This window comes from Plectrocnemia conspersa, unplaced genomic scaffold, assembly GCF_051122295.1.
Source record: "Plectrocnemia conspersa isolate PC_06_02 unplaced genomic scaffold, ASM5112229v1 ptg000001l, whole genome shotgun sequence".
Taxonomy (NCBI): Eukaryota; Metazoa; Arthropoda; class Insecta; order Trichoptera; family Polycentropodidae; genus Plectrocnemia; species Plectrocnemia conspersa.
In genome coordinates, this window is record NW_028277165.1 from 32,040,496 (window position 1) to 32,063,950 (window position 23,455).

Below are 23,455 nucleotides of genomic sequence, written 5' to 3' on the forward strand. Positions count from 1 at the left end.
AGTGAAAATATTTTCTGATATGATTTCACTGAACCACCGGTGAAAATATATTTTCGCTAATAATACACATTCACCGTAACATATGAATATAATATTAGCATAGTATTCCGAATGTCTCATCTTATACTAATTATTATTTTATTTTATTACGAATGTTTCAGAGAGCGGTTTTGGAGATTCGCGCCTCGGTCCGGTTCGCCCCGTTTCTAGAGGAAAGGAAGAAAATGTGCGAACCGCACCGACGCCTCACTCGGCAATCTTTTCGTAAAAGAAGAAAAATGTTTATCTACCGCTGAATATTCGTTCACCACATTGAGAGAGAATGAACTACTGCGTCGCGTACCACTGCGTCGACGCCATCCCGGTTCTCGTCTTGCTGACGTGCTTCGCTTTGCTCGCGATAGTCATCGTCTGTTCTTACTTTATGGTTTCCTTGTTTCACTACTACTTGATCGTCGGTTGAAATAGTACTGACCTAATTATTATTTTATATTATTTCGCAAATAAATGCTCTTATATGTTACGCGTCTCTTTTATTCTAAACACTACCTAAGAAGAAAACTCGTAAGTATTTTAATAATAGCTATTCGAATGTATCGCTTATTACAAAGATAATATAAAAAATACCTTTAAATCTGCATAAGAATCACTCATTTCTACCACAGAACAGTAAGAGGTGCCAAACAATCGACTCACCCTATTAAGTAATAAATCTATATGATATTAGATACATGAATTTCCTACTTTAATCCATAAACTATCAAAATATTGTTGGCAAAAGCAGGTATGTATTTTACATTACAATTCTAATAAAATGTATTAGTTGAAGACAACCCGACGAGCCATTGTTCTTTCATTATTCGATTAAATTTATAAGATTTATTTAGAACCTCACTTTTTGAACTAGCGTATAAGATTTAATTTGAACCTCAACAACATCATTTAAAAGCTGCGTTTAAATGTATTATTCATAGTAAAATATACGCCTCTTTAACAAATATTTCATACAGTTACTGAATAACAATGAAACGATTCTGTTTATTTTCTGTATTTTGGACAGTACTTATTAGTAATAATTTAAAATACTTTTACTAAAAAAGTATTTAATTGCATCTTTCAAAATTAAATTAAAATGAGTAATTGATTTACAATTAAGCACACAAATTTTATCATATAATAATTTTTTAATAAAACTGCGTTATATGAATTAAAATTAAAATTTCCGATTGGTGTAAATATAAATATATGTCTAAATAAACTAACATCACGATTATAATCATATTGAAATAATTTTTCAATAATCACTGAAAGCGATGACAAGCCGAGACTGAATTTTAAATGTACACAGCTTGCATAAATGATGACAGGGACGTAATTTAAGGTTGACATTTAAATAAATATAATTAATTAAATACTATGAATCTTAATATTAAGAAAAAAGGTTAGAAAAAGTAGTAAGTATCACTCAAAGAAAATCTAAAAAAAAACAGTATCGAAACTATCCAGAAAATATTTTTTTGAATGTGTCTTTTTAGTGAAATCTTCTCTGAATACATTTCCACTGGTAGATACATATTTTTACCGGTGAAAATATCATTTATCTGGCATGTGCTAGTAAATACTTGTATATAAATTTACATACTTATCATTATTTATTTACATACATATATAAACGTTACAGTGTAAATGTATTTTTCTGTAAAGGTATACAAAATGGCCCACTTAAGACTGAAGGGTTAAAAATATCCATAATTTTTTTTTCTTATTTTTGCAGGATATAAAACATTTTTAAGAGATATACAAGTCAAAATTATTAAAAAAGTCTATTATCTCAACTCAACGAAAATACCATTATAATTTTAATGCCAGAACTACATGATTAGAAACTTAGTCTCTCGTTTTGAGGGCCAGGGATCAGTGTCAGATTCTCCGGGAAGCGATATTCAGTGACAGTGGCGTAGCTATGGTGGGGCGGAGGGGGCGGGCCGCCCCGGGCGGCACTTACTTGGGGGCGGCATATTCACGATGAGATCGTCTAGTTTGGTTCTTAACCCTAAATGCACTAAAACATATATAAATCCACGAATAACAAGAGCTTAATAATAACCAATTTATTATTTTAAGAAATGCTGATTTTATGACTCTGCAAAAATTGTATGGGTGGGCGGCAATTTTAAGGATCGCCCTGGGCGGCACATACCCTAGCTACGACACTGCTCAGTGAAGCAGTTTTGGAGGCTGTACGGCAGAGTGTAAACGACGATCTTCAAAACATCCCTACAACGAATTTTGAAACTGAATCCACACTGAAACTGAATCTACATGGCATACAGCAAGAGCCACAATGGAGCTTTTTCGTGCCCTTTTTGGTGGACGATTTATTTAAAAAATTCCTCCTCGCTCACCAGATTTTACGGCTACTGATTTCTTTTTACTTGAAGGTACTGAAATGTCAGCAAACCTCAAACAAATTAACTTAAGCAGAACATTTATGCTGAAATAAGAAACTTGTAACTAGAAAATACTCGTAAAAGATCTAATATTTGTCAGCAATAAAATGAAAAGCATTTTAAAATGTCATATTTTATACTTAGTTGTAAAAATATTCCATTTTCTTAAGAAATTTAAAAATAGCAAAATTGAATAAATAAAAGTTATAGTTATTTTTAACCTTTCAGTATTATTTGAGCCACCCAAGTGAAGAAGTCCAAATATATATTAACCAGTAGATATATATTTATACTAACGAAAATTTAATGTAACTCATAGGTGCTAGTGAAATTAAATGCTGCTCTAAAATGTGTATAAAACTCAATTTAACAGTTACGAAACGTCTATTTGGTGTTCATACCCAAACCTAACCTACACGAATTAACCAAACACAACTTGACCTAATGAAAGATCTCAAACTAAAAATAGTTTTGGTCGAGTCAAAAATACAGACTAAATCAACTCATCTTTCATAGTAAAATAATCACAATAAAAAGTATAAAAAGATATTGCAATTCACATATTGCTCTATAGTTTTTCTGCATTTCGATATTACAATATGTTTTTAAAATTCTATAGCTATCCTTATCGATATTACTACGGACATTTGGTAAAAATATATTCAAACCAAATTTTGGTCAATAGGAGGGCGCAAAAACAATTATCACTTCTCAGAAGTCAAAAATTCACGTCAAAAGCAATAAAATCGTGTCGGCGCCGTCACAGTGGGAACGCTCGGTAACGAGCGTTCCCACTGTGACGGCGTCGACACGATTTTATTGCTTTTGGCGTGGATTTTTGACTTCTGAGAAGTGATAATTGTTTTTTGCGCTCTCCTATTGGTCAAAATTTGGTTTATATGTTTATACAAAGCTGATGATCAATTTTTTATTACAATTATAACACGGATTTAAAAACAAATTTAATACAAAATATGCAGCTTTTGATTTAAATAATAAAATACAACAGAATTTAAACATTAAAAATAAAACTTTAGCATTATTTATAGCTTTTGAAAAAAAACATATTGGAATAGTAGGATTAACACTAAATTTATTAAAAAGGTATTTAAATAATAGACAACAAGCAGTTGTAGTGAATGGTACACAAAGCGAATGTGAGGTGGTGAAGTGTGGAATTCCACAGGGTTCTATTTTGGGACCTTTATTATTTAATCCATACATAAATGATTTAACCCTATGTAAACTTGCAGGAAGGATTCAACTGTATGCTGATGATACAGTGCTAATATATAACTCTAAAACATACATAGACATGCAGAGTGATTTGATCCATATAAGTGAATGGATTAGATTAAACAAATTAAATTAATAAATTAATGATAAAAACAAATATATGATATTAAATGATAATTTTAATATTATAAACACTGTAAACAATTCTCTTATTACACAAAGTGATAATCTAAAATTAGATAAAAAATATTTTTTATAACCATATTGAAAAAATATTACCAATGTCAAAAGTGTTATGCAGGTTGTTATATATATACTCATGCTGAATTACGTAAATATAAATAAATAATAAAAAAGTTTCATACAAGCATCGAGCGAAAATCTACTATTTAAAATTTCAGTTGCACAAAAAGACATTTTGATATTTTCTTTGGATTGTAATTTTACAAGCTCAATTAACATATTGAATTTTCCGGTGACTGAAGAAGAGCTATTCCGCCTATTGTGGATACAATACAGCGCTTTTTGTCGCAAAAAGAACCCTCAATTACGCGGCGACGGAAAAAAGATAAAAAAAAGCGAAAGAGTATTTATTTAAAAGTTTTCCCCGCTTTCGGGCGTACCGGAAGGCCATAAATCCGCGCGGAAACCGCGCAGTTCAACCTCCGGCTCTCTTTATTTTTTCCGGCTCGCATTACCCGCTCGTTTCTCATTCATATGTAATTCTCTCGCTCTTTGTCATGGAAAGTATTCGGAATCGCTAGGTACTAGGTACTGTGGACGGAAAAAACAATAATGGGATTTGTGCAAGGTGTTATTGCGAATTAGCATAGAGGTGGGCGGGGAATAAATCACTTATGCTAAACGTTTTTCCGAGACACTTATTTATCCGGGAGCGTCTGCCCGGAAAATTTACATGTCTTCCCGCAGTCTAATTGACTTCGATACCTATTCACCTCCTGCATAGCTGGATTTATTTATTTAGCAAATGTACCAGAAGCTTAATGTTAAACTTACATATGTAAATAGTATATTATAATAAATATATTAGAGAAACAAATTATTTATCTCAGTACCGTTCACAAAAAAAAAACATTAAATAATAAAAATTACATTAATAATTTATTTATGAGCAGTTTCAAAACTGTAATTAACAATCTATATTTTCAATATAAACAGTATATCTTAAACCATACAATCGATTTATTAGAAACTCTTTCTGATAATCTTATCGTACCAAATATTGAATAAATACACTTTTTAATAAATAATTTCGATTATTTTAAAAAATGTTTTTACAATATATATATAGTTTTATCTTTAAGCAAATCCTTACAAACTCACTTTTTTAAGTGCATGAATCGTAAAACCATTAACACAACTCAATTTATTTTAATTTAAGGGTTTCTGACTGACTATTGCAATTCTAGTATAAAAATTTAAGAGGCATCCAGAAGCAATCATTAAATTTTTTTGCCAAAAACGATGTTTTCCTATACTAATTATTCAAAAAAAAAAAAAGATGTAGCGCCCGATTTTTAAAAATATTTTTTTCTGACAATGTCATAAATAAATAAAAGTTAAGAAATAAAGATGACAAAGAGGTTTTTGTACATAATCGTTCACAGATTTTTATTATATCACAATAAATGATCAGCGTATAAAGTATTTTTAAAAGTACCTGAATGTAAGGAAGATTGTGTAATAGACAGACGGATAACACTGGTCAATACAGTAAATATAAAATGTTGCGCTGATTTCAGAAATATCAAAAAGTTATTTGTAGCACGTCAGCTTTTTGTGGGTTTTTAATTTTTGTTTGCAGAAAGGCGAATTGTAACTTCTGCATGACAAAAAGTAGAAGCACATCACATACCCAAACCTCGAATCAGACAAACGGTCTGACCGTCACAATGAATCTCTACCTATACCGAAACCTCCAGAATTTTTTTAATTAGATGGATCTTCATCAGAAGAAGATAACGAAAAATCGGATTCTCGCGGAGGCATCTACGTCTTAGAGCCTCGCTTTTTAAATCAATTTAACATTAATGATTTGGTACGTGACCTAAATTTGTCAAAGCTGCAAGCAGAAGTGTTAGGTTCGCGCTTACGGCAGTGGTAACTTCTCGACAAGAATACGAAAATTTCTCACTTTAGAATACGGCATATTCTTTTAGTTCCTTATTTTGTAATGGAAGACACATTACGTTACTGTCGAGACAGTAACATAACTCTAGATTTTTTTGCAAAACTCGCAAGCATGTATCAACATTCAGCAATATATTACAGCATAAACTTATAAATAAATAATTCAGTTCTACTTTAAGTAAATGGACATTCAAAAATTATGCAAATGGATTTAATTGCAATCTAATTAAAAAACAATTCATAATCAAACAAAATATCTCTTAATCACAAATTTCTACAAAAAATATTTACCAATGTTGGACCATAGTAAACATTTAAAAGGATTTTGCTATATTTAAAATATTTGGTATATAGAAACAATAAATGCCAGGGGTAATCGAATGTTTTGATTTTACGGTTTTTTGTTACCAATTATTGAAAATAGTAATACCGGTCAATATCGGTTTTATTATAATCCCTAGTTACGATAAAAGCCCGTTGACTCGTGTACGAGTCTTGAAAGATTAGCTTAGTGGCCGTGGACTCAGAAATGAGACCATTAAAAAAATACTAGGATACCGTCAAGTTTGCATATTAATGATAATATACTATTTCAATTAAAAAATAGATTATATTTCACTTAAAATTTTTGTAAAAAGAGTAATTTTATCCCATTGCGTCACAATAAATTAGTCGTGGCCTTTTTGCGGCACGTGAATTTTTTTATGAAATGTATGGATCATAATTATTTATTTTATCTAAAAAATATTATTTAATGCTACACTCCTTGAACAGAAATAAATTTCAGTAAAGCTAAGTAAACAAAAAACCAATCCAATCAAAAGAAATCGAAAGATCCGCGGTTGATAGCATAGCAATTAACAAAGTTTTCTTACCTGCAATTCTTTATATTATTATAAACTAAAAAGTAAATGAAGATAAATTAAATACCACAGAATTCAAAGAACTTCAAAAAAATTGCATCCATTAACTTACGAACAAGTTATTTTTATATTTCCTCACCATTTGGAAAACCGCAATGATTCACCCGATTAAGAAACCAGAGGGGAAAAGCTACAATTTTAATAAATTATCGCCCTATTAGTTAATTACCGTCACTTAGTAAAATATTTAAATAAAAAATATTATTGCACTTAAAAGAATCTATGAGGGATAAAATCATTAACGAATAAATATGATTTTTTCATTCCTAATATTTCACGTAAATTGAAAATAATTCTAATGGTTTCAAACCAATACCTTAAATTATAAGAAAAAATCTATTTGTAATATAATATAATTTGCACTCACCAAATTTTCGGCGTCCATTTTCTGCACAAACACATTACACTTATAAACTGCACTATATCCTTATTATTTACACTTTTCACTTATTTCAATATATTTTTTTTTTGATACGTATAAAAACACTAACACACAACTTCTGCACATGTATGGTGTATCATTCTTTATTACATGTGCAGAACAAACACGACACTTTCTTATCACATATTTCACCTCACTTTTTATTTTTACTGACTGATGATTTTTCAGCTTATCCGAAAGCTTTTCTGATAGATCGACACTACGGGCAGCATCATAAGATTCCCTATCGAGCTCGACGCTTTACCGTTACATTCAAATTAGAATCCATTACTATTTGCCTCTCAGCCATACACCGTGGGGGTGTTACCCTGCGCTTTATTTTATTTTTGTTATATAATAATGCTTTTTCTTATAATAAACACAAATATTTTATAGCTTTTGGTAACAACAATAGTAAGAACATATTTAATAATGACTATATTAATTAAATTTATTTAAAAGATCGTTGAAATTTTGTGCAAAATTAAAAAATCAGATAAAAACAGAGAATGGAGTTAGTGGTATTGTAGGTTTATCAAATTTATTCATTTAATAATCCAGGACTGCTGAATAAAAGTGGGAGGGGTGTCGCATGCAACGAAAAAATAAATAAAGTATGCTATTTTGTGTAACGGTACTTCGTCCAGACGACATGGGAATCTTATGAAGCCTACGGGCACGGCAAGATGTGGTAGAAACCAGTGAATGTTTTCAAAATCAATAGATTTCTGTGAATCCTGCATCCATCCTTTAGCGTTACTCAAAATAATATTTTTGAATCCACCTGCAAGAATTCAGATTTTAATAAACACAAAACGAATTAAACAATGCGCGTTGAAAAAAAATAAAAAAATACCTTCTTTGTCTATCTCGTTATTGCTCAGCATTTTTTTCTGTTTCATTGCTGTTTTTTTTCTGTTTCAGCTTTAACACCATCTGAATATTTTACGAAAACAATAAAATGTGTATTTTAAATAAATAAATTGAAATTAATGAATTATTTACCATCAAGATCATTGCAATGCTCTGGAATATAGGATATTTTTGGCGCATGTACGAACAAATCGCTTGGTTATCCTACACGGGAGCATGCAACGTATAATTAATCATGAGAAAAACATGGATTCTCCAAATTTAATCTAAATACTCACAACGATTGACCTTGTGATTTGTTTAACGTTATTCCAAAAGCCAGTTTAATTGAAAATTGCTATCGATTGAATAGGAATGATATATTTTGGAATCATTGGTATGTGTTGTAGCAGCACATCTTCTCCATTGAATTTGCCACTTAAAATTATTGCTTCGATTACATTTTTAAACAATTTATTAACTGCCAATCTGGTACCATTACAAAGACGCGGTGGATCAACGTTTCTAAGATGTGTAGTAGCAATCCAGCTAAATCGAGTGAATTTAATAATTTATTGCTTCATCTTGATTCATAATAGTATCTACTGATTTATAAGTATATGATTCATCTGGTATGTTGAATGATGATGTAAATAACATTGCACATTCACTTAACAATTGATGACGTTTGTAATGTTGGGTGATATGTTGAAATACGCATTTGAGTGTGTGATACTGTAAAAATCGGTTGGTAAATTAATGCTGCCTCTTAATTCATCAGGTAATGTCTGACGAAAATTACCTGCTAATAATATTAGCGCACCACTGTTCTTTTCCACGTAAATCTTGCAATGTTCGATACAATACAATTGATATTTGAGCATAGACCAGTATTTTTTCGTTTTAGTTGCGTTGTTATGCGACAGAATTATTATTAAACAATTGAATATCAAAAATGTATTATTTTATGAAATATATTTTTGAAATTAGATACTGGCTTAACAGTTCTGTGTTTTAGTCTATTTATTTTACACGGGTTTGACCTTTTTGATGGCGAAAGTGTAAGATGTCATTATACAGGAATTTGAGGTACATTTAAATAATAATTAGAACGGCGGCGAGCATCTAAAACCTAATTTATAGGTTATGTGTGACAGGATGTGAGTATTTAACATTAAATTGAGATATATTTAAAGAAAAAATATATGACGTCAATATTACAGAACGGGGGCGAGCATCTAAAACTAAAAATACGACGGCGGCGATGTAACATCATGATATGACGTAATATTGCAAGTGCGTTTGAGCCGGACAACACTATCAAGACATCAGCATTACCTGTCAGATTTCATTAAACCGTGAAATTTTAAGCTAAATCAGTATAGTAGTTTTTCAATCTATAGAGTACATACTTTTATTTATATAGAAGTTAGTATATTATACATTGAGGCTTGTATATTTTAAGGCCAGTTATTCTGGTTTTTTTTCGTGTCATCCGACTGTTAGGAAAAGTAGACATTTTGATTTCTTATTTGTTTTCCAAAATTCGATAAGCGTTTCACCTTTTTTGGCATGTTTTATCTGTAGCGGTCATAAAAACAAACCACTATATTTCCGGACTCTTAAGTCTTGTTTTCCGTAAAAATAAATCTTTTGCGAATAAAACGCTATTATAAAAATTTTCGGCATAAACACAGTGCCACTTGTCCAGATATGGGCTTTAAATATATATTTTTACTAGTGAAAATATAATTTATCGAGTAAAATTATATGATTTAAACTTTTCGATATGTAGTAATATATATATATATATATTTACATACTTATCCTCTTTTATTGACATGCGATGTATAAATGTTACAGTGAGTGCTTATTTTACAGTGAAGTCCAAATACATTTTTGTCAGTAGATATATATTTTTACTAGCGATAGTATTGAAATTATATGCTTTTCTAAAATATCTATGAAACTCAATTTGAGAGTTGCGAAACGTACATTTATTGTTCAAACCCAAACCTAACTGAATGAAAAGTTAAAAATTAAATATAGTTTTAAAAATTTCATTAGATCAAATCTAAAATTTAAACTAAGCCAACTTAGCGGAAGAAGAAACACAGAGAAGCGTCATAGTTAATCTGCAACTATGTTTTTAAAATATGAGTTATCCTTGCCAATATTATTATGAACTTCTGATATGAGGGCATCGGTCAAAATATATTTAAATCGAAGTTTGTTCAATAGGAAGGCTCAAAAACCATTATCACGTCTCAGAAGTCAAAAATTCACGTCAAAAGCAATAAAGCGTATCGGCGCCGTCGCAGTGGGAACGCTTGGCAACGAGCGTTCCCACTGCGACGTTATTTAATTCATTCTAATTGATTTTTGCACATCGTATGAGAATGGTAAATTAACCATTAATAAATCATTTTTAATTTCTTCAAACCAATTGCCTCTCCCCTACCCTTAAATGACGACCCTGCAGTATGTAATTTAATAAATAAAAAATATCGACTCTCTGACAGTTGTCGCAAATCACTGATTCATAACGTAAGATTTGCTTCATATTTTCTCAATTGCTGTGTAGGATCTATCGTAGTGTTTCTTAACCTATTTTGTTTTATGCACCTCTTTGCTAATCATAAAGTAACGGACGCAAAATAACGATTTTTAATACAAAGAATAAAATTGCATCTATTGAGCAAATTAAAAAATACATATTACATAGTAATATTTAAGTTTAAAATAATATATTTTAAAGGACATTGTTTATTTATTGTATCTGACAGGCGTTTGCCTAATGCGTTACAACGGTGTAAACACAATCAACAATACTTATTAAGTAGTAAGACACCAGATTAAAATCAGTCAATAAATCTGTTTTATTTATTATAAACACAACTCAAATATTTAATATTAAAATAATAATGAGAGGGAAAAAATGTATTGTCATTATTCCAAATAGGTTACGAATTGTGTGCGATGAAGCACGATGCTACCCATTCCGGACAAACGATTCAACATCAGTTTGAAGTTGCGTCCGATATAAATATGCGTATTAAAGTGGGTGTATACAGAGGGATGGATGGTGGATATCCCACGCGCGTTTCGCGCTGCGTTGCTCGTGTTGTTTTTTCGTCCCGTTGTTTTTACACAGCCCATAAATATTTATAATCGGCGATATTTGTTTATTCGAGTATAAACGCCGTTTAATTGTTATCGCAAAAGGGGCGGAAAACAAAAAAAAGCGGTCGAAAGCTCCGCCCACCGGGGCCACGCCCACTGGACAATTTCGTCGAAAGCTCTCTCCGGGTGGCAGGGAGAGTAACTCGGAAATAAGAAGCAGAAATCCGATTAATTTGAATAAGACGGAGAAGGCGAGGCGCAGCCAAAGTAAATAATATTAGCCGGATTGCTCGGGCGCCGTATTTACATTTTAAAAAGCGGCTTCGTTAGACCGACTTTGGAAACTCGCAGTTCGCTCTGCACCGCAGAACCGCATCCTATCCCTATCCCTATTCCTCCCCGGTCATTCCGACCTCTTTGTTCTCCTAGATTAGATCGGTCGCAAGTACCGCAGAGGAGAAGCGAGACGTTTTCCCTAACAAAAATATAACACATACCTTTAAATTTAGGAAAAGTCCGCTGCATATATTTTAAATTTAAGGCTTGTTTTCAAATGAGTAGCAAAAAATAAAAATATTAAACTTTTATGCACGCTATTCATTAAAACTCCGGCCCGCGGGCCAAATACGGCTCGCGACTCATTTAAATTCGGCTAACTAATTTTCTTATGGACAACCATTGCACTGTGTAACTTTAACAATTTATTTTCGATTCGATTTACGTTACGTTAATTCGAATCATCATCAAATAACTATTAGCTGAAGTACTCTTTTTTATTAGACAAGCTTCAGAGGAAGTTTATCAGATCAATCACTCTCTACAACTGAGAGTAAGGATCATATTCGTATTACTATCATGATGCTTTTTTTATTACGAGCGTAAGAACATTCTTGACGTATATTCAATATTCAATGAAACACCTTTTAAAATCAGTGGATGCGATTATCAGCTGCATGCTGTAGAGATTGCGTCCCTTATTCTTGACTGTTGCGGCCAGTAAATTACATTTTCACCAGTAAAAATATATTCTAATACGATTTAACTGAAATGACATCATTTAAAAAATATTTTCTGGATACATAGAGAGATAACCCAATCATTTCTGGTCATTTCAGCTTTTTACAAGGGGGACGCAAAACTTAAATGATATGCATATTTCTGGCTAAATTCAAGGGGGGACAAATATGATATGACCCGAACCCCTCCCCACCGTACTTAATCACATATTAAGCCTGATCGAGTTGTCTTCCGATGTCACTATGATGAGCAAATATAAAATAGAATAATTGTCTCAACTTAGTTACGGAACTATTAAATTGTTTGCCATATTTGTGTAAAAAGACTTGTTCACCCCTATAAAGAAAAAACCGAATGAATATCGATGCAGCGACTTGTCTTGCCAGCGACTTGGCAACTTTATTTCGATTAAATATTGCATTGTAGAAATTCGAGTCGTTCTATTTCTAGCGTTTTTGATCTCAATGTGGTTTCTAGTTTGCTAAAATAACTTTACTGTTTTACTGCTTTACAAAATATATGTACTTATGTAAATGTATACATATAGAATATAACGTATTGAAGAAAACTTAGAAAGTTATAAAGGTCAGATAAATAAATAATACATTTCGTCAGTTAATTGTCAATTCCACATCCAACTGTCGAGCTTAATTTAAATGGAAAAAATGTCCCTTTTTATCAGACACTCGGATGATATTACGCACTCTGCGAGCATATCTCATCTCGCGAATCGCACGCGAGATTTAGTCACGTTCCGTCTTTGATCCGATTATACGTCGTAAGGTTGTTTGCGATACAGAATTTGATCGAATTTGAGCGCACGATATTTTTCCACAGCGATGAATATTCACAGCGCGTCTTTGTTTATAGTTTTAATTGTGGCGAATGGAATCGCAGATAATAAAAGCGATAGTGGCGATAAAAGGGGCAGTAAAGTGGATAGGGACGGACGCTATCGGCGAACCGACGAGATGAATACCGAACGGACTGTTAATGTATGCGCCGCGACGGGGAGATTCCTTGTTTCGGTATATTGTCCACTCGAGCAATTCGGAAAGTGCTTTTCTACATAAATTATCTCCGACCCTTCGTACGCATACACCCGCAGGTGGATTTGTGTGCAGCTCCGTTGAAGAGTTGACCTGACTGCTTTGCGTCAGAGAGCGCGATTCAAAGAACAAAAGTCAACGATGTAACGATTCTTAAACTATTCACTGTCTTAAGTCTAGAAAATAAAAATAAATCCATTATTTAATACATAGCCTTAGCGACTAATTAAAGAGGTGACGAGTGAAGAAATCACTGAAAGGTTAAAATTTGTTAGATGATCTTTATACATGGTGGAGTGAAACAGTCTCCCTGATTTTGATTGGATACAATAAATTAAAAAAGCAATTTAATAAAAAATAGTCCATAACTCTGCGCGTGAGATCAGCTGGTATGGCATTTACTTCTTCTGCGATTCTGTTCTAAAATTCATCCAGATTTCTTAGTCGCTGTTAAATTTTTTTCTTGAGATAGATCCAGAGAAAAAAGTTTCAGAGGCTCAAATCTGGCCAACGCAACGGGTCGACCATGCCAGATCACCCCTTAGAAAAATCAGATGGTCAAGGAACATTTCACGCAATACAGCCATTGAACATTCAGCTGTGTGAGCTGTAGCTCCGTCCAGTCGAAACCACAGAACTATGAATTCAACATCCTGCAATCTGGATTACAAAAAGCTATCCAGTATGGTGATATTGCGCTTGGAAGTTACCGAAACACTTACCCTTTCTTCCTCAAAAAAGTATGGACCAAAAATAAGTTATATTGCGCGGTACTGACTGATTTGCCTCTCCTTTTCTCTAATTTCTTATCTGCGTTCGGGAGTGAACGTCTACTGCAAGTTGGAACAGCTCATCCACTTCAGTTCCGGACGTTCCATAGTCATACAGTCTTCCAAAGAACTCTATTTGCCAACGCTGTGCGATATTCAGAAGCTTAAAGGCATTGTGAAAAATCTGCAAGATAAAAGAATGCCTCTAACCTTTTCTCAAACGCAACACCAGCAGCGTCTAAGTTCTGCACCCTTAAATAAAAATGGACCAAATTATCCAATGTTTGAATGCCAATTCCCAGAGAAAGCCAACTACAGATTAAGATACTTCCGTGTTTCTTCAAGCTTGCTATATGATATACGCGCATGTGCAATTTAAGCTATCAACTTTACGCGAATGAACCTAACAGTGTCTAAGTGAATCACTTGGATGCGGCCAATCACTCATTGCAATCCAGGGACGTCATTTGAGGGGGTAAATGCTCCCATTTGTCCCCCTTTGAATTGGCCCAAAAAATACATGTCATTTAATGAAATCGAAATATTGAAAAAACGATCACTGACTGGCCAAATTTTGCAACCACCTAGAAAAATCCTAAATAATTCTAAACTATAATTTTTTTAATTTACGGGTGAAAATATAATTTATCTTGCAGGTGCTAGTGAAATTATATATATGATTTTAACGCAACGAACAATAATATAGGACGCAATCATGATAGCACACTAAAGCCTGCAGCTTAAAATCGGTGAGTATTGACGGATTGCTGACACCACCACCCCTCAGTCCACCGCACGCTGGAAGCCCGTCACTCTAGTGTGGGAAAGTAACGTGAACTCCTTTCGAGGAGCATGGGCTCTCGCAAGAGGGACAGAACTGCGGTGATCAACCGCAGCAATAACGACATTTGCCATCCCGTCTGCCACAACTGGTCGAAGAATATACTGAGCAATCTAATAAAAAAAATAGTACTACAGAAGGGTGAGGACCACCTCTGGATGTAAAAGTCCAACAGCTTACCCGTTGTGTCAGACTCGTAGAGCCCTAATACCAAGTGCTCGTGCAAGTACTTGTGCTTTGCCTAATACGTATCGAGCTTTGCCTTGTATTGGCTTTTACTTAGACTTCGTTATTAACTCTTAACTTAAGTTGATTAACACTTGTTATTTTTTTAAGATAGAAAATAGGATTTTTAATAATTAATTTGACACGTGGTCGGCATAGCCCAAAAATCGCTAATTAGCATTTTATTTTGTAAATATTTGACAAATTCATGAAAATATTGTCAGCAGAAGTGTAAAAACAACTACACGTACAAAAGCAAATCTTTGTGTAGAATGACATATGCCTTATTTTCTATGCACGTAAATAATTTATATATTTCATATTTGTTTTGAAACGCATTAAAAGTATTTTTTTAATATATTGATAATTTTTTAATCTGTAGCGCTTTTAATTCCCCCATTTTTCTGACGTGCTCAACAATTCGTCGTATTTGGACCAAACATCAGTTATTGTTTTGACGTCTACTGTCAAATCGTCGCTGACATACGATGGCGCTTATCAAAACCGGTATAATTTTATTTTTCTTAATCGCAAATAACAACCAAAATAGTTTAACGACCAATATCCTTTCTTCAATTTATAAAAAAAAAATTAACCCAAGAATACTTACATTTTTTACTACATTAAATTACTTTTAATTCAGCTTACTATTATTATTATTAGTTTGTTTTAAGAGAACTTATTTTTCATAATAACGACATTTTGTCAAACCTATATTCAATAGCATCCAGAATTGAAAACAGTTTTAAAGCGGACTTATAGTTTTGTACAAAAATAATATCCTTAGTATTCGGAACATCGAAGAGAGATATTTATTAATAAAATCAAAACCTTCGATAGTGTAGCTCTATAAGTATTTCCACTGTAAAATCAAAGCTTCAAAAAGTTATTTTTTTGTTCCAGTTCAATTTAAAAAAATATATGTATAAGTTCGATTCCAATTTTCGTTAATGAAAAAATAACGGTTTCTTCGGTTTTCGGTTCAGCTTTGAGTGACTAATTTTTAATTTTTTTAAATGTTTTATTTGTATTAAAAAAATATTTTCACACACGCATACACCACACTAGTGTTACGCAGTGGAATACAAAACCGGTGGTGTTTGAGCATTAGGCCATGCTAATTAACAAGTAGTGTGGTCTTATTTGTTTTTTAATCGTTTTTCGAACAAGTATTTTTCATCATTTTTATATATTTTGTAAACAAACAAAAATGGCTGAGGTCCTGACTTCTGAAAAGTCTCATATTAGTCAAAATTCAATTTTAATATACTTTGATCAGCCATTTTTATAACAGTAGTTCATAGTAATATCGATAAGAATAGCTATCATATTTTTAAAACATAGTTTAATATCTATGTGTAGACAAACGAGCAATATACGAGATGTGACATATTCCGTACATGTCCGTACACTTATTTTTCCGCTTATTTTCCCCTTAGAAATGAGTTTGTATTTTGGACTTGAACGAAAGCTCCAAAACTATAATTAGTTTTAAAACTTTCATTAGGTTAGGTTTGGGTTTGAACAGCAAATGAATATTTCGCAACTGTCAAATTGAGTTTCATAGACATTTTAGTGCGGCATATAATTTCACTAGCGCTTATTAGTTAAATTATATTTTCGACAGTAGAATATATATCTACTGGTAAAAATGTATTTGGACTTCACTAGTAAAAATATAATTTTTTTATTTGCAAGAACAAAGAAAAAAAAGTGTACATCATATTTCAACATAATCTCCTGCTTTATCTTCTTTATCCTATCATTGCAAAAAGTAGTGGGTTGTGTCCGTAGACAGTTGCGCACAAACTCTTTCACTGTTTGCACGTCTGTGAACGGCTCTTGGCGCAGTTTTCAGAACAAGGGAACACATTTTTTAATCACATCGTTACCTGTGATGAAACTTGGGTATATCACTACACACCCGAGTCGAAACAAGCCAGCGTGGAGTCGAGAAAGAGGAATGAGGCAGTCCCCGTGAAAGCCAAGACTCAGCTGTTAACAGACAAGGTGCTTGCGTCTGTTTTTTGGGACCGGCGCGACATTTTGCATATTGATTTTGAAACCATCAATGCTATATACTACTGCAAACTTTTGAGTGACTTGCTTATCGCTGCAAACAATGTGACCAACCGATAAGAGAAGCGGTTCTTCTCCATGACAATGCAAGGCCCCATACTTTGGGTCACTGAAAGAAGCTCTAGGAGGCAAACAATTCAACAACAATACCGTAGAGGAATTTGTGCGCAACTGGCTTCTGAAAAAACTCACTTTTTATTACGATGACGGAAATAAAAAGCTACCGTTCTGCTAGTAAAATTGCATTTCTAAAGCAGAAGATTATGTTGAAAAATTATACATACATGGTTTTTTTCTTGCAAATAAAAAAAATGAAATGCAAAAGTCTCATTTATATTTGATCCACTCTCACATTTCATTAAATGACGTGCATATTTCTGACCAAATTCAAGGGGGGGAAATACCCACACCTGCCTTCCTCTTCTTCTCTAATGACGTCCCTTTTGGACAGATTAGATGCGAGCGAGCATTAGTCAGTAAGTAAATACCCCATAAATAACTGCAACAAATCCTTTTCCAAAGTAAAATTATAGAGATTTTCCTTACATAAATGCACAAACAATTCGTTTTATGGAACAAAGTATTTATTAAAATGCACATAGCTCTTAAAATAATTCCCTTTTAAATCACAGCCGTTTTTTTATAACATAATAATAATAAAATTTAACAATAGAAATAATGATTCATAATACATAATTCCATCTTTACTGGATTGTTTTAAATTCTAAGAAATAAAACAAAATACGCATTAGAATAATAAAATACCATTTCTAAATGCAAATAAAAATACTCACCTAATGGGTCATATGAAAAATACGCACATATGCCACCTCCCAGTGTAACGCCAAGCGAAATCCTGCACATATGCAGACGCTGGTCTTACGCTAACTTCGAAAATCCCGCATACGTGTAGGACCTGTCCTTAAGCAGTTAATGGTGAAGATGATTTGTCGAAACGTAAGGCAGTTTAGTAATAAAGAGGAAATAATCAAAATGAGAGTTTTAGAATTAAAGCAACCAGACTGAGAAATATTCCACATGTAACAGTCTTATACTTTCTTATGATTTCTTACAAATTGATTATTTTCACATTCTAATGTAAAACACATTTATTACTAGTAGTTACGATAATTGTCTTTGTAGAAGCTGACGTCGAAAATGACAATGAAACGATGCAATGTAAAGTCGAGGTAATGAAACAAAATATGTAACCCTTGTTAATTCACATGATATTAACTAATGTTTATTTTTTCAAGATCGTTAATATAAAATGTGAATACGACAACGACAGCAGCGAAGATACACCCAGAGATGGCGCAGACGACATGTTTGAAACAGGTAAGACGTACTCTTACATTTTAATAAATTTCAATTTCGAATTATAAAATTATTTCAGAAACGCACGACGTTAAAGATGTACTCACAGCGAATACTACCAGTGTGGACCTTTTATCTCACAGAATGTACGACATCGCTAAAGCAAGTCAAATAAATTTTAATTCATATATATACATATTGATATTTATATTTTTAACAAATAAAATTTTCATCTTAGGAGCCAGGAAGAGATAATTGTACCAGAGCTCTATGTGTACATGAAGTTTCTTATAAATTTCGGTGTAGCAAATGTGGAAAAGCGTTCAAAGCGAAATCCAGTCATTCGATGCATATGCAAACACATAGCGACGTTCGTAGCTTTAAATGTGAAACTTGCGGAAAAGCGTTCAAATCAAAATCCAATCTTTCGCAACATGTACAAACTCATAGTGATTTTCATTACTTCGATTGTGATATATGTGGAGTAGCTTTTAAAAAAAAATACAAACTTGTAAAACATAATAAACTGACTCATAGAGATGTTTGCAAATGTGAAAAATGTGGAAAAGCATTCAAATATAAAGCCCTACTTTTTAGACACATGCGAATTCATAGTGAAGCTTGTAACTATGAATGTGAAACATGCGGAAAAGCGTTCAAATTAAAATCCACTCTTGTAAAACACATGCGAACTCATAGCGATGCGCGCAACTTTGAATGTGAAAAATGTGGAAAAATGTTCAAAACTAAATCCATACTTTCAAAACATCGGCAAACTCATATTGATTTTTGTGACTTTGAATGTGAAAAATGTGGAAAAACGTTCAAATTAAAATCATCTCATTCGAAACATATGCGAACCCATAGTGACGCCCGTGACTTTGAATGTGATAAATGTGAAAAAACGTTCAAAACTAAAGCCATACTTTCGATACATATGCAAATTCATAGCAGCGTTCGTGCCTTTGAATGTGACAAATGTAAAAAAAAATTCAAAACCAAAGCTGTTCTTTTAACGCATGTGCAAATTCATAGCGACATTTGTGATTTTAAATGTGAAAAATGTCGAAAAACGTTTAAAACTAATAGCAGACTTTCACGGCATATGCAAACTCATACGAATGTTCGTGATTTTGAGTGTGAAAAATGTGGAAATTCGTTCAAATCAAAATCTATTATTTTACGACATATTCAAACTCATATCGACACTCCTGACTTCGAATGTGAAAAATGCGGAAAAGCATTAAAATCTAAATACAGTCTTGCGATACATATGCAAACTCATAGTGACTCTCGTGACTTTGAATGCGAGAAATGTGAAAAAGCATTCAAATATAAACAGAGTCTTTCGCGACATAGAAAAATGTATGGTGGTACTTGTAAATTATAACGCGATCAATATGGAAACATTCAAAACTAAAAGCAGTATCATACCGTATGAAATATTAAAACAACGCTTTAACCGTGAATGTAAAAATGTGTTAAAATATTTTTAACCAAACCAAATCTTCACAACATAAAAAGTTTTACTGATGAAAATGTTCACAGATGAAGATCGCACCTTTACTCCGTGTGTTTTTTAGTGACATATTTTGATTAATAAAATTGTATTTAAAACAAATATAGCATTTTACATCTCATTAAAAAATCAGCCACTTCATATGATACAACCTATTTATTTTTTTTGTAATTTAAAAATCGTTGTCAATATTTCTATTGCCATCAATTTTATATTATAAAAAAGGTCGATCTTAATACAATTGTAAAATGTGTTGTTAAAATCGCGAGTCTGTAAATTTTGAAACGACTCCACAGCTCTGTTTATCATCCGTCAGTTAATCATATCGCTGAATTAAATTTAACTGCAGGTTACGGAGATACTGCTCTATCGACAGATATGTCTTTCAGGCAAAGCAAAGCTTTTGTATAGGAGCAAAAATGTTATATAAATAATATACCTTAATTAGATGCAATTTAATCATTTAATAAAATGATTATTATTGGCAATTACATAATATTTTATTCATTGATTATTTAGTGTTTACAGTAAATTGTTATCAGCTTTCCAGCGTCATTTCTGGCTGTAAAGTCACACCCCTTCGGCCTCAAAACCCAAAAGTGTTAATTTAAATAATAAAAATGACAAGAAATATAATATAATAATATTAATAATAGTAGCAGAAATTATAATAATAATAATTGTAAAAGCAATCATAATAATTACAAAATACTTAATGACATACAATGTTATTGTTAAATACAGTACGTCGTGATTAAAAGATTACATGATTGATTTTTTTTTTTAATAATTATGAATTTTCAAAAAAATAAAATTAAAAAACAATAACTTTCAAATTCTATTGACTGAGTGTATTAATAAGATGATCGTGACAACATGACAATGAGAATGTTACGCTTTTAGATCCAATCTTATGTTGGCATAAAAATACAGATTACAGATAAAGACGCAATAATTTTAAGTCTCGAAAAAGACCTTTCTCCTGAATGGTTAGTGGCCATTAAGCTAAGAAACAGCCGAAAGATTGCGTCCACATTGGGGAAGGCCATCTGATTTTTTCCTTTTGTATAATTTAGTAAAGGTCTGTATCGGACAGTGCCACTGTCGTTACCAGTACTAGGGCCATACAAGTCCAACTCTTATGAGCGGGCACCCAGCTTTTGACGGCCAGATGAGCGGGACCCCACCCCCTGTAAAGCTATATATTTTATTGGAGTTGCATTAGTATTTCTCCCGAGGGCTCGTGGAGAAGTGCTCTCGTTGGCTGGCCTGCATTGCATGCATTATATGGGACAGAGTGATTTCTGTGGGCCTATGGCTTTGTTTCATGTACGTATATACAAAACTTCATTAGTAAGTTTAAGTTTCTTCTGAAAGGTCCCTGAACGGAAAATGTTGAAATACACAAAGAAGGCAGTATTGAACAATATCATATAATATATTACAAAATAGGGTAATGAGAGTAGTAGTAATGATTAGAATGGTAGAATATTGTTTTTTTTAATAATGAATAAAGATGTATATAGATTTTATACAATAAAATGGTTTTATAAAATAAACGCTAAATGCGAATTATAAAAAAATACTATTACTGTAATTTGATCAATTTTACGGTAGACATCAAAATCGCAGCATACATTCGGTTCAAATACGATGAATTGTCAAGTAATTATTAACTAAAATATTTTAAAGAGTAGAGTATTTTGAGTCAAATAAATTTATAAATATCGTTTTTTGTGGTCAAATTATAAATTTTAATGTGTTAGTGGAGCTTCCTAAATGTCTTACTTGTTTTATACACGATTCAATAATTTTATACCTTTCTTATTTTCAGAATGGTATGGACAAACCCATCATTAATATGTGAGTGTGGCGCCGACATTGTTAACAAGTACCAAAGGAACTTATGGAGATGATAGCAACATTTGGTGATAATGAATATGTACGTGATGTTTGATTAAGATGTCAAATTGGAAACATTTCCTACCCCAGGAAATGACTATTTAGTTTTTACAAAAAAATATGCAGATCCACAAAGTGGCAACAATCATTATTCAAAAAGGGCGAAATAAACAAAAAAAATCATAACATGTTCATGTTCCTGGAACGAAAATGACGGTGCAAGATACCCGACAACAAGGATTGTTTACTTAATTTTTAGCAATAAATATTTATGAAACTTTAAACTGATATAGCTAAATAAAGGTTATATTAATAAGTTAAAAACATAATCTCAATGTAGTAGAAACTTTAAAAAATTAAACAAAGAACTTTTTAGCCGGGTATTAATATTTTGCATTTTGAGATCCATATATTGAAGATAAATTGTGTATAGAATTGCTTGTTCTCGGAAATTTTGTGAAACCTGGATGTATGTATGTGTATATGTTGTGATGGCTTAAGCACCGATTTAATACTAATGTAGGATTAAAAAGAAAAAAAAACACACATTTACAAGTAAAAAGTATTATATTATAGTCATAGGTAAATGAGCTTGAGACAGCGTAACAGAATTACCAAGCCGTCTTAGCTCTCTCTAATAAGCTGAGTCTTCGAGAAACAAAACTATACTTTAGCGATAATTCGCCAATACAATTACAAGACATATATAAAAATATAATATAGTGACAATACTAATACATTTATACAATAACCAATTTGTGTTAACACGTTTGATTTAAATAACAAGTTGGTTGACCTCGTGTGTGTCAAATCTTATATATTATACAGATTCAAAAGATTATATAGGGAAAGTGGCAAATAAGTTGGGCGTTTTGACAGTTGTCGACGTGAGAAACGCTGGTGTTTTTGAGGACTGGCGACATTGAGGCTAACGACTAGCCCGCAACGTCCCCTAGTCCATTGCCTAGGGTGACCATTTTTTCTAGGGTACAATCCGGGGAGGGGGGTAATTTTATAAAAAATATTTTTAATGAATCAATAAAAAAAAAATATTTAATATTAACATATAATGATTTTTTTTAAGGACTACATCACAGTTTTCTATTTGCTGCTTGAAGTCCTCGCAAGTATTGCATTCAAAATTACACTTTGTAATAACTATTGCCTTCAAAGTATCAATATTCAATTTCGATTTATCTGCTGTCCACATGTTAGTAATATTTGAAAAAACTCTCTGTGACCACATTCGTGCCCGGCAAACAAAGTGCAAATTCCATATTTTTTAATAAATTACCTGTTGCACCTGTTTGTCGATACCCGAATACGAAGATGCAAAGACATATAATGCAAAATAATGTTGGTTTACAATGTTGTCAATATAAAGCTTAAAAATAATTCGATTTATATGTGAAAATATAACAAACAAAATTTATTTTGATAATATACTAATCTCTAATTTCGGAACAAATATTCGTGCGGGACATGGAGTTACAATCCGGCACTGTCCCGCAGGATCTTGGACGAATGGTCACCCTACTGCGAATGATCGGTTCATTATTTCTAGCATGTGGACGAAGCCT

The 23,455-nt window shown here is 32.4% G+C and overlaps 1 protein-coding gene and 1 long non-coding RNA gene across 3 annotated transcripts in view; both read left to right on the forward strand.

Moving 5' to 3' along the window:
- The window catches only part of LOC148239631 (uncharacterized), a 74,031-nt gene extending 73,508 nt beyond the window's left edge, over positions 1 to 523 (forward strand). The window contains exon 4 of the long non-coding RNA XR_015811358.1: positions 162 to 523. This is a non-coding gene — a long non-coding RNA (uncharacterized LOC148239631). The remainder of the gene's footprint in view (positions 1 to 161) is intronic.
- A 14,983-nt stretch (positions 524 to 15,506) lies between these two features.
- Positions 15,507 to 20,075, forward strand: LOC148239632 (uncharacterized). 2 transcript variants are annotated; one of them, XM_088195358.1, is made up of 5 exons: positions 15,507 to 15,565; positions 18,281 to 18,327; positions 18,394 to 18,475; positions 18,534 to 18,616; positions 18,693 to 20,075. In XM_088195358.1, the coding sequence occupies exons 1-5, from the start codon at positions 15,547 to 15,549 to the stop codon at positions 19,842 to 19,844; spliced, it is 1,383 nt and encodes a 460-aa protein (XP_088051484.1). In that variant the 5' UTR covers positions 15,507 to 15,546; the 3' UTR covers positions 19,845 to 20,075. The 2 variants fall into 2 exon arrangements, with proteins under 2 accessions (XP_088051484.1, XP_088051398.1); XM_088195272.1 differs by lacking the exon at positions 15,507 to 15,565 and adding an exon at positions 17,348 to 17,613.
- The last annotated feature ends 3,380 nt before the right edge of the window (positions 20,076 to 23,455 follow it).

Bases quoted from the DNA above. Each gene is read 5' to 3' on its own strand.
- LOC148239632 (XM_088195272.1), top strand. From the start codon at position 17,454: ATGCAAAAGTCTCATTTATATTTGATCCACTCTCACATTTCATTAAAT. The intron at 17,614-18,280 runs GTAAGTAAATAC...TTGTCTTTGTAG, and splicing joins ATGCGAGCGAGCATTAGTCA to AAGCTGACGTCGAAAATGAC. The intron at 18,617-18,692 runs GCAAGTCAAATA...TTTTCATCTTAG, and splicing joins GAATGTACGACATCGCTAAA to GAGCCAGGAAGAGATAATTG.